Raw genomic sequence first — 12,659 nt, 5'->3', positions numbered from 1 at the left:
TTTTTAACTTTCTTTTTATTTATTTTTTTTATCTTTTTTTCTTTTTATTTATTTTATTTATCTTTTTGTTATTTCAGAACAAGCCACTTTATATTCTGGCTTCTTTCACTTAGCAGAATGCATTGGAGATTCATCCATGTCATTGTATGTGTGTTAACAGTTTATTCTTTTTTGTGGCTCAGTAGTAGTCTATGGTATGGATGTTTGTTTATCCATTCATCAGTTGAAGGATAAAGTTGTTTTCAGTTTTTAGCAAATTTGAATAAAGCTTCTATAGACATTTGCATACAAGTGTTTGTGTAAATATACATTTTCATTCCCAGGCAGATGCTTGGGAATGAGATTGCTGGGGCATATGGTAAGTGTATCTTTAAATTTATAAGAAACCAACAAACAAAATGGCTGCAACATTTTGCATTCCCACCAGCAGTGACTGCGAGTTCTAGTTGCTCTGCATTTTTGCCAGCACCTGGCATTGTCAGTTGCCAGGCTAGATGCTTTACTATGCATTAGAGAACATGTGAACTGGTTTTACACTGCAATAACAAAGCTTATTATAATGAACTCTGTAACATTTTCTTATGTCAAACAAGGAATATTATTGGCTTCTCTAGGTTTTGGGTTCTATCTGGATTTTTCCAGCCTGTGTTTGTGCCTCTAGCTGGGAAATGCTAGGTGACTCACTCTGTGTCTTCCTATAGGTGGATGGAAAGGGGTCCATCAAAGAGCTCTTTCCAACAGGAAAACAGCTGGAGCCCTTAGTTGCACCTCTGGCTGATGGAAAAGTGGCTGTGGGCCAAGATGATCTCACCGTGGTACTCAATGAGGAAGGGATCTGCACACAGAAATGTGCCCTGAACTGGACGGACATACCAGTGGCCATGGGTGAGACCAACAGTAGCTGTTTTCCCACTTTGGGCTGGGGTTGTGTGCCATTCCTGCAGAACGGAGTCCTGTTCATAGCTTTAGCAGACTCATTTACATTGTGCCATTCACTTTCAGTTCCCCTTCTTATTAGTAGATGACATTTTAGGGTCATTAAAAATGGGATAGTCAGCTAGGCACTTGGCTCATGTCTGTAATCCCAGCACTTTAGGAGGCTGAGGTCGGCAGATCACCTGAGGTCGAGTGTTTGAGACCAGCCTAACCAACATGGAGAAACTCTGTTTCTACTAACTGAAAATACAAAATTAGCCAGTCATGGTGGTGCATGCCTGTAATTCCAGCTACTCAGGAGGCTGAGGCAGGAGAATCGCTTGAAAAAAGAGTCTAGTTATTGCAGGAAGCTGAATTTTACTTTAGAGGGGGAAAACATATAAACAGAAATGTTTATTTTAGGAAGTGATTATCTCCTGCTATTTTTCACTTCTTAGTTTTTTTCTTCCTCCTTTTTAAGAGTTTTAATTGTGTCCTCTGCCAAATAGATTACATTTGGAAATTAGTGGAAATTCCTTGTGTATTCCTGTAGTATGAGTGACTCCATATTGAAGAGTTTTTGATGTAGTAGTAATTCCATGTTGAAGGGTTTTTTAATTGTTGCTATTTTTTTGTAGCTTAGAGGCACAGACAACATTTGGGTGTCAGTCTCTATTCTACACATTAGGTGCTTGTGTTCCTATGCTTGCCTGAGGTTCCCAGCTTTCCACAGTGGAATTGCCTGGAAGAATATAACCACCCTTGCAGCATTTTATTTTCGGTCAGAAGAGTGAGCATTACTAAAATAGCTGCTGCTGTGAAGTGGGACATACTGACATGCTTTCTGTCTTTAAAGACCCCTATCTCTGGAGACAAGGGTTACAGTCTTGCATAAAGAGACAGAACAAGGCACTGCTTATGGTATGAAATTGGATGAGTTAAAATTCAGTAGTTCAGAGAAAGGGAAGTTTGTTGTTTAATTAATCAGAAGAAGTTTCATTACATAGATAAAATTGAGCTAGGTCAGGCAGGGAGTTTGGAATCTGGCTTGAAGAAAAATTCCCATTCAGTCTAGGCAGAAAGCAGTTTGATAAATGAGTAGAAGTCCAAAGAAATACATGGTGATTTGGGAGAGGACGTTACAGAGTCTGACATATCACACGTGGTCTGAATTAGAGCAGTGAAATAGGGCTGCTTGTTAGATGTCCGTGTTCTGGTCTGGGAGGCCAGTGGATTCCTAAATGGTAGAATGTCTTGATAAAAGCATCATATTCTAGGGTGATTATTCTGGTGGTGGTTAGAGATGAGTAGACCAGAAGGAAGAGAAATCAAAAGGTCAGTGTTTTAGAAGGCCCAGGATTATGGATAGTAACAAGTTTGAGGGACTTACAGGGCTTTACACGAGGCTTCCTGATATTCTAGGGGACCTTGTTTTCCCTTCAGAAGAGGAACCTTGGTGGATGAATAGTCAAGTGTGTTTCTGATTTCCCAATATGAGAGTTCCTGTTTTCCCACCTTTGGTAGTGGCTGGGGCCTTTATCAGTGATTTTCAAAACTATGTTTGTGCCTTACTGCTGAAGTCCATTTTCAGGCACTTGCCCTATGAGGTCTCCTCTGACCTGCAGGCAGGATTAGTGACTTCTCCTCGGTGCTTCCATAACCCTTTCAGGCATCTCCGTCATGGCAGCTTGTCACACGTGACTGGTCTGTTCCTGTAGGAGTTTTGTGAGGCCTGGATACATGTCTTGATCCACTTTGAGTCCTTACTACATAGTAGAGTGCCTGAAACATCAGAGCATCTTAGGAAATGCTTGCAGAACAATTGCATCATTATCTTTGTCAGTCATTATTTATATGCCTGCTGTACACCAACCAGTCTCCCAGTTTTAGAGACACAACGAGATCCAGACCATCTCTATTGTCAACATAAGATATGACAACCTAAGAGGTTTCTGTTATAGATTACCTTTTTAGTTAAATGAGAACATATTCGAGTTGGCCAGATTTTAAAAGGAAAAAGAAATTTTACATATTTTATACAAGTTTGCATAAAAGAAAATTGTACTAACTTTTTAAAATGAGGCAAGCATAAAAAGAAAAGAAAAAATTCAATATAAAACAATATGCTTTTAATTTTTTTTAAGATGAAAAATATCAGCATAATAGCAGTAGCATTCAAAATGATATAAATGTGATTTAGTTCTTAGGTTACTCATTTCTGAGTTCCCTCTTAGCTTTGAAATTTTATCGTCCTATTCATTGATAGTATAAATTGCAACTATAATAGGAAAAACTTTTTATCAGAAAATGGACAATTAAACCAGCATAGTGGCTCATACCTGTAATCCCAGCACATTGGGAGGCTGAGGCAGGAGGATTGCTTAAGCTGAGGAGTTTGAGACCAGCCTGGGCAACATAGTGAGACCCTATCTCTACAAAAAATAAATTTAAGAAATTAGCTGGGCACTGTGTTGCATGCGTATAGTCCCAAGTACCTGGGTGAGTGATGTGGAACGATTACTTGAGTCTGGGAGAGATGGAGGCAGCAGTAAGCCGTGATCATACCACTCACTGCATTCCAGCCTGGCCTATATAGAGATACCCTGTCTCACAAAAAAAAAAAAAAAAAAGGATTATTAGGAATATAAATTCATAGCAGATTAGCCACATTAGTAAATTATTTTTATGAATATGTTCTTTGAAGTTAAATTTCTGTGTGGTAATTATGCATCTAGTGGTTTGCTTTTTACTAGCGTTTTTACTTTTAAAAACATTTTTATTTTTAAATGTAGTAAAAAATACATAACATACAATTTACCACCTGAACGATTTTTAAGTATAAAGTGGTATTAAGTATGTTAACATTGTTGTACAATAGACCTTCAGAAGCTTTTTATGTTGCAAAATGGAAACTCTATACCCATTTATAACTCTTCAGTTCTCCCTCCAGCCCCTGAAGCCACCATTCTACTTTCTGCTTCTGTGAATTTGACTTCTAGATAACCTCATATAAGGGGAATCACACCGTATTTGTCTTTCTGTGACTGCCTTATTTACTTTAGCATAATGTCCTCAAGGTTCATACCTTCCTTTTTAAGGCTGAATAATATTCCACTGTATTAATACACCACATTTGGTTTATCCATTCATCTGTCTGTGGGTGCTTGGGTTGCTTTCACCTTTTGGCTACTGTGTGTAATGCTGCTTATGAACATGCATGTGCAAATATCTCCTTGAAGTCCTGATTTTCAATTGTTTTGAATGTATACCCAGAAATGGGATTCCTGGACCATGTGGTGATTCTATTTTTAATTTTCTGGGGAACCACCATGCTGGTTTCATAGCGGCTGCACCATTTTATAGTCCCACCAACAGTGCACATGGGCTCCAGTTTTTCCATATTCTCATCAACACATGTTCTTTTCTTTATTTCTTTCTTTTTTTAAATAGTAGACATCCTAAAGGTGTATAAGGTGATATCTCACTGTGGTTTTTTACTAATTCTTGATATACTATGGAATATAGTCATAGAAAATATTTCTGTTGTCTCTGAGTTAGTGAAATTATGTTTAATGTAGTATACAAACAATTTATTTTACAGCTCATTGTAAGGTAAGGCAGATCCTTATTCAGTCTTGTTCTGAGATTTTGTGTTTTTAAAGATGTGTTTTATGTTGCTTATTTTCTAAATTCCTTCCGTTTATGTTAAATCTCCTTCACCATACACTTCTCAAATGTCAGAAGACTTGATTTGCAATGATTTTATGGTTTTGTCAGCTCTGCTTTTTACATACTGACTTCTTTAGCACTGTGTGGAATTGTTCTGCTTCATCCAGCATTTTAAGCTTTGGATTGTCACATCAATAAGTACAGAAAAATACAGTGGATATATTAAAAGCTATTTCCAAAAGAGAGAGAAAGAATGAAGAAAAGGAGTATAACCCATAATTTGTACTGGATCAGCAAGGGTAAATTTGGGGTCGTGGATAGATGAATGAAAGGCTTTTTTTAGATGTGTATAATAGAGGAAAACAATTTTAAGACTTGACAGCAAGTATCAAATAGAAAATGCCTGCACTGAGAAGTCCATCCATCTACCTTCTACCATTAAGCCGTTGTTTTAGTTCATTTGTGCAGCTATAACAGAATACCACAGACTAGGTAATTTATAAAAGCAGAATTTGTTTCCCTACAGTTTTGGAGGCTTGGGAGTCCCAGATCAGGGTGCCAGCATCTGGTGTCTTGTAAGGGCCTTCTTGATGTTCCTTCACATGGTGGAAGGAGAAGGGTAAGAGAAAGATAAGCTCTTTGTTCTCACATGATAGAAGAGAGAGAACCCACTCCCATAAGCCCTTTTTATAGTGCATTAATCCATTGATGAGGGTGGAGCCTCATGACCTAAACACCTCCCATTAGGCCCCACTTTCCAACACTTTTGCACTGGGGATGATTAAGTATCCAACGTATGAGTTTGAGAGGGGATAAAAACGATCAAACCATAGCAGCCATCAGGTAGGGCATCACACCTTTTCTCCGTGAAAATTTCTAGCAGAAACAACATTGGCTAGAAATGTGGAACTCTTCCCTTAGAGTAATTTTAGAGAAAGTAGAATTTACCTTTTTCCCCGCGCCCTTTCTAAGAGAATGAAAGAAGAGGTTCTGTTACCTGTTTCTCCCACTGATGCACCGCAGGGGCAGCTGCAACTGGCATTTTCTGGCGTGGCTTTGTGACTGATGAAAAAAGAGCAAGTGAAACTTTTATCCAGTTATTTGGTCAGTAAGACAGGAGTGGGATAAGGCGACTGTCAGCAAAGCTGATGCATCTCTTTTGTGCAAGGGATTCTCTTATCGTAACTCGAGCAAAACATTTTTTTTCTTTTTTTAGAATCAGGATCTCACTCTCACCCATGCTGGAGTGCAGTGGTGCAGTTGTGGCTCATTGCAGCCTCAAACTCCTGGGCTCAAAGGATCTTCCCACCTCAGCCTCTGAGCAGCTGGGACTACAGGTGTGTGCCACCACACCTAATTTTTTAAAAAATGTTTTTGTTGAGGCAATGTCTCACAAAGTTGCCTAGGCTGGTCTCAAACTTCACGTTTACACAATCTTCCCACCTCAACCTCCCAGGTTGCTGGGATTACAGACCAGTTTTTTTCCTTTCTGAATCAATGTGTAAGATCCCGGCTTGATATTTGACTAGTGGACTTTTTGTTGATCCATTTAAATACATCTTAGAATAAGCAGCTGAAACACTCCATAAACCCAAAGCCGTAGACCAGAACAACTGCCTTATATGTTCTCCTTCACAGAGCACCAGCCTCCCTACATCATCGCAGTGTTGCCTCGATATGTGGAGATCCGAACATTTGAACCAAGGCTTCTGGTCCAAAGCATTGAATTGCAAAGGCCTCGTTTCATTACCTCAGGAGGGTAAGGAATTTTTTTCTTTACCATGGCTGCATATTTTCCCAAAGTTGTAAAGTCAGCTGTGTCATCACAAAGCCTATGATCTTTTGCTAATATTTTTACTCTTACCTCCAGATCAAACATTATCTATGTGGCCAGCAATCATTTTGTTTGGAGACTCATCCCTGTCCCCATGGCAACCCAAATCCAACAGCTTCTCCAGGACAAGCAATTTGAATTGGCTCTGCAGCTCGCAGTAAGTCTTGTTCCTGACTAGTCTGCCTTCCTTATTGTTATTGAAAGTAGGTGATTTGGGTTTCAGTGTTCATATTTATTTTGGATTAGTAGAATAAGGACATAGCTGAAAGTCAGGGGCCTTGGATACTGGGTCTGACCCCACCATAAAATATCTATGTAACTCTACGTGATTTTACTTTTTCATTTTATCTGTCAAATGTAGAATGAATGTCAATTATATTAATAGTACTGTGTAGAATTAATGTGAGAGGCCAGGAGTGGTGGCTTATGCTTGTAATCCCAGCACTTTGAGAGGCCAACACAGGCGGATCACCTGAGGTCAGGAGTTCAAAACCAGCTTGGCCAACATGGCAGAACACTGTCTCTACTAAAACTACAAAAATTAGCTGGGTGTAGTGGCAGGCACCTGTAATCCCAGCTACTTGGGAAGCTGAGATAGGAGAATTGCTCGAACCTGGAAGGTGGAGGTTGCTTTGAGCCAAGATCACGCCACTGTACTCCAGCCTGGGTGACATAGTGAGACTCCATCTAAAAAAAAAAAAAAAAAAAGAATAGGAGAATAAAATAATTTAATATATATTGTATGGTCTTGAAAGATTAAACATAATGCATACGTTAAAGTAAAGTAACCATCATAAATGTGCTGTTACAGTCAAGTTGAATGCAACAACTAGAGGATCCCTCAAAATTCCTTTCAACAGTAGACCCCTATGTTTGGATAAGTAGGCTTTCTTTTGATATTCTGAAACTACTTCCAGTTATTGTATTCAGCCAGGCTGCAGTCTTATGTTTATGATGCTTACTCTAATGTATGCAAGTGATCTTGTTCACAGCAAAACAGTGACCACCTCTTGTTCCAAAGATGCTCTCATTTTGAAGATTGACGTCAGAGTCTGTGTCTTGTTCTTTTAAACATCCTCAGTGATGATTATTGTCATCTGTAGGGGATGGATTTGCTTTTAGGAAACCACCAAAAGTCATTCTGAGCCTAACCTAGTTGTTAAGCCAGATATTCCTACTTTATGTCTTTTTATGTTTTTTGAGGGTTTTTTTTGTTTGTTTTTTTGTATTTTTTTTTGAGACAGGGTCTCTGCCACCCAGGCTGGAGTGCAGTGATGCAGTCTTTGCTCACTGCAGCCTCAACCTCCTGGTCTCAAGTAATCAGCATCTCAGCCTCCTGTGTTGTTGGGACCACAAGCATATACCACCACACCCAGCTGATTTTTTAATTTTTTGTAGAAATTGGGTCTCACGTCATTTCCCAAGCTAGTCTTGAACTCCTGAGCTCAAGTGATCCTCCTATCTCAGCCTCCCAAAGTGCTGGGATTATAGATGGGAGCCACTATGCCCAGCCTCAGATAGTGATACTTTAAAGTAGAGATTTTTATGAAGATAATCGTAATGAAACTGAATTTCTAGAGTGTCTTGTAAACTATTTCTGAAAGGAAAGCAGTTTTTTAGAATGCAGATACTTGTAGTTACCTATGGTGGCTGCTCATGAAGCACATTTACTTTGGATATATATGTTCTGGACTTAAAAATCCAATCTTAATAGACATAGTTAATATTTCATAAAGATGATTGCTTTCTTGGAGCACTGAATTTCAGCATCTTACTGTTTTTTTTTGTAGTCATGCATTGTCCTGTATTATTTTATTTTCATTTTAAAAAATAATACAATGGGCTGGGCGCGGTGGCTCAAGCCTGTAATCCCAGCACTTTGGGAGGCCGAGGCGGGTGGATCACGAGGTCAAGAGATCAAGACCATCCTGGTCAACATGGTGAAACCCCGTCTCTACTAAAACTACAAAAAATTAGCTGGGCATGGTGGCGCGTGCCTGTAGTCCCAGCTACTCAGGAGACTGAGGCAGGAGAATTGCCTGAACCCAGGAGGCAGAGGTTGCGGTGAGCCGAGATCGCGCCATTGCACTCCAGCCTGGGTAATAAGAGCGAAACTCCGTCTCAAAAAAAAAAAAAAAGAAATTATATCACCAGAAACCAATCAGAGACAAATGAATACCCATGTACTTACCATCCTACCCAAGAGCCGTATCTTTTATACCTTGTTATAGTCCCTCCAATCCCATCCCTCTGCCTCTCCTCCAGATGTAATCATTATCCTAAATTTTGTATTTATCATGACCTTACTCTTACATATATATTTAATATATAAATATGTTTAATATATATTGTTTAATATATATTTGAAATATGTAATAAAGTCCTAGGATCAAGGGGAAAAAAGAAAAATATAGATATTTAATGATTAAACATATATGTTTAATTTTTTACATGTATTTAATATATAGAAGTAATGTATTTAGTTTTTGAACTTTATAAAAAGGTTATGCGGTATGAAACTCCTTAGTCTATTTCTCTTAGCAGGAAGGTCTCTCTTTTCAGTGATCTTCCTAGTGCTTTAATCTCAGGTAAAGAAAATGGAAGTGGGCTCCCATTTTTTCTTCTCTTTTCTAGGATCATACTTATTTTGTGCTCTGCCGTTTTTATGACCCAGAAAGGTTGATTGACATCATCTTAGTCCGGGAGGAAGCTATCTCTTTTTTTTTTTTTTTTTTTGCGACGGAGTCTCACTCTGTCACCCAGGCTGGAGTGCAGTGGCATGATCTTGGCTCACTGCAACCTCCGCCTCCCGTGTTCAAGTGATCTTCCTGCCTCAGCCTCCTGAGTAGCTGGGACTACAGGTGCATGCCATCACACTCAGCTAATTTTTTATTTTTAGTAGAGACGGGGTTAACCATGTTGGCCAGGCTGGTCTTGAACTCCTCACCTCAGGTCATCCGCCTGCCTCAGCCTCCCAAAGTGCTGGGATTACAGGTGTGAACCACCACACCCAGCTGTAACCTTTTATTTAAATAGAAAAGCAAACATACATGGAACTTTCAGAGGGAAATTACATACTAAACTTTAGCATTAATAAGTCCTGGAGTCAAGTGTCAGAGAGGGACAGTTCACTGTGGGCTGCAAAAGGCAGCCTAAGGTTGGACACTTGAGTTGACCCTTTAAGAATAGGCTAGATTAGGATCAAGAGCAGGAAATGGAGCATACAGATGGAGAGGAAGTGAAGGAAGCGAAAAATGTGGCCGATGTCTATCACATTTGGAGCCTGTCCTAATTGGAGAAGGTGTGGCCTAAGTGTTTGGGACTTAGCTAGATGAGGAGGCTGGCACCAGGTTTTGGAAGCCTTTGAAGCACCAAGCAGGAGAGCTGAGACCAGGGACAGCCACATGTTGATGGCTTGGACTAGGGTGGTGGCAATAGGAAAAGAAAAGAAGGAGGGAAATTGAGAGACATTTTGAAAGAAAATCTAGATTTTGTAAAGATTGGGTAAAGAGGTATAAGGGGAAAATAGGTTATGAGGAAGAGACAAAGCTGATAGCAGCTCCATTTATTTAGCTTTTACTGAGAATAGACCTTTCCCAACTGTGCCAGCTATGCCAGATGTCTTTCATTCCTTGAGTACACTGTGCTCCCTCTGCCGTCTTAGGGCTTTGCACATGTGCTGTCTCCCTTGCCAGGGACTACATGCTGCTCTTCCCCTCCCTGTCACCTGCCCAGCCGCGCTTAGCTAACTCCAACTCATCTTTTTTTTTTGAAACGGAGTTTCGGTCTTTATCACCCATGCTGGAATTGAGTGGCGTGATCTCGGCTCACTGCAACCTCCGCCTCCCAGGTTCCAGCAATTCTCCTTCCTTGGCCTCTAAAGTAGCTGGGATTACATACAGGCTTGTGCCACCATGCCTCGCTAGTTTTTGTATTTTTAGTAGAGACAGGGTTTCACAATGCTGGCCAGGCTGGTCTCGATCTCCTGACCTCATGTGATCTGCTCGCATCGGTCTTCCAAAGTGCTGGGACTACAGGCGTGAGCCACCATGCCCGATCCAGCTCATCCTTTATGTCTCAGTTTGGGTCCCTCTTGGAGTCCATCCTGGACTCCCCGACTCAGACTGGATTGGGGACCCTTCCCACATGATTTTTTATTTTTAAACTCTAGACTATTTAGATTTGGCCAGTTTTTCTATTATTGTCCTTTTTTCTGTTCCAGAATCAAATCCAGAAATCAGGTTGCATTTCGTTGTCATGTGTTCTTAGTGTCCTCTGGTCTGTGACATTTTATCTTTTCTTGTTTTTAATGACCATGACAATTTTCAGGGAACCGGTTAGGCATCTCGTAGAAACTCTATTGTGTTTTAATTGTTTAGTTACTTAGCAGTCTTACAGGTAGACTGTAAAGGCAGTCTGCAAGGTGGATACCATGTGGCTGTCCTGTACACTTTGGTGTCTGTAGCTCCTAGCTACTTCTCTAACATCAAGAACATACTGAACAAATACTTGTTAAATGTGGGACCTCTTACCTATTCTACTGTGTTAATAGGAAATGAAAGATGATTCCGACAGTGAAAAGCAGCAACAAATTCATCACATCAAGAACTTGTATGCCTTCAATCTCTTCTGCCAGAAGCGTTTTGATGAGTCCATGCAGGTCTTTGCTAAACTTGGCACAGGTAACAAGCGGTGAGGCCTTAGTATAAGGACCTAATGGAAGAGGGGAGCCTGAAAAGTGTGGGGAGAAATGATCCCAGACTTCTGAGAATGGAGAAAGTTTGGGCTCAGCTAAATTGACCCTCATACCTAGCAAGATCCTGTGGGGTGGCCACCGTGGTTACGTGTCTGTACTCCCAATCCTATGAATTTGGTCTTCTCAATAAATGTGGACTCCCAGTTTTCCAGTATGATATGCCCTTGCCATTAGAGGAAGGTAACAGAAAGTCATTCAGTTCAACAAATGGTTATTTGATCAGCTAGTGTTTATTGAACACTGTTCTAGACCAAAGTCTTTGGATTAAACTGCTGATTATTTTCGAGAGCCAAACAGGGCAGTGCCATGAAGCCCTTCCTTTTCTTAGTGTCCTGAAACCTCTAGACAGGAGTGTAGTGGCAAGGAGCAGGTACCCTGGAGTCTGCCTGAGGTCTGGCAGAGTTACTCTCTGTGTTTCTGCTTTCTCCTCTGCAAAAAAGAATGATCATTTACTGCTTACCTTAGAGTTTTGCTGTAAGGATTCTAGGAAGTGCTGCAAATAGCGTGTGGCACTTAACAAGTGTTCTGTATTTGATGTTGTTAGTATTGAATTTCATTTCTGTATATTCCATTTTTGCTAATCTATACGTACTTGGTTTGACTCTATTATCATACTAGTATCTCCTCTTCATTGCTTTGCCTTTTTTCCACCATTCCTCAACCTTGGCCAGTAATGAACTGTGGTAACTCCCTGTATCAGTTAAGATTCTTGGTTGTGAGCAATGGATACCAACTCTGGATTGTTTATGTAGAATCTGGATCAATTAAGCAGGGTTTATTGGAATATTAGGATAATGACAGTTAGAAGAACCCACAAAATTGATGGGAGGTTAGGCTGGGGAACAGATGGAAATGAAGGGAGCTCTGGAGGCCCTCCTAGCTGGAAAGAGGAAGCCAGACAGTGATCAGTTTATAGCCAGGACAGGCTGGGCCATCCTGCATTGGCATAGCCACCTCCTTAGCCATTGCACCTGCCACTTCCCCTGTTATTGTATCCTTGATAAAAATTGCCCCCTACTAGTGTATTAGCTATCTAATGCTATCTAACAAATCTCCCCAAAACTGTATGGTGTAAAGTCACAATAATCACCTGTCTCTGTTAGTACTTGTTGGTCAGGAATTTGGGAAAGGGTCAGCTGCACTGTCCTTGCTTCAGGTCTCTCAGGCAGTTGCAGTTTTATGTCAGCTGGGCTACTGTCATTTGAAGTCTGGACCGGGCTAGAAGATCCACTTCCAATCTGGCTCACTCACTCATATGGCTGACAAGGTGGTGCTGGCTGGAGCTGGGGGTCTCAGTTCTTGTCCAAGTGGGTCTCCAGAGCTGCTTGAGTGTCTTCATGCATAACAGCTGGCTCTTTCTAGAAAGAGTGTCCAAGAGACCTAGGCAGAAGCCTCAGTGCTTTTTGTGTCTCACTTCTGCTATATTCTGTTGGTTTACAAGGGTCCTGCCAGGTTCAAGGCAAGGAAGTTCAGACTTTGCCTCTT

General features: G+C 40.6%; 1 protein-coding gene across 2 annotated transcripts in view; it reads left to right on the top strand.

Annotated features, from left to right (window-relative positions):
* The window catches only part of VPS39 (VPS39 subunit of HOPS complex), a 65,372-nt gene that overhangs the window by 32,858 nt on the left and 19,855 nt on the right, over nt 1-12,659 (top strand). For both annotated transcript variants that reach the window (XM_017516291.2, XM_017516292.2), the window contains 4 exons: nt 702-885; nt 6,223-6,343; nt 6,455-6,575; nt 10,971-11,100. In XM_017516291.2, coding sequence (XP_017371780.1) covers nt 702-885; nt 6,223-6,343; nt 6,455-6,575; nt 10,971-11,100 — 556 coding nt within the window. The remainder of the gene's footprint in view (nt 1-701; nt 886-6,222; nt 6,344-6,454; nt 6,576-10,970; nt 11,101-12,659) is intronic.

Source organism: Cebus imitator, unplaced genomic scaffold (genome assembly GCF_001604975.1).
Source record: "Cebus imitator isolate Cc_AM_T3 unplaced genomic scaffold, Cebus_imitator-1.0 Scaffold579, whole genome shotgun sequence".
Taxonomy (NCBI): domain Eukaryota; kingdom Metazoa; phylum Chordata; class Mammalia; order Primates; family Cebidae; genus Cebus; species Cebus imitator.
This window is presented reverse-complemented; position numbering and strand designations above follow the sequence as displayed.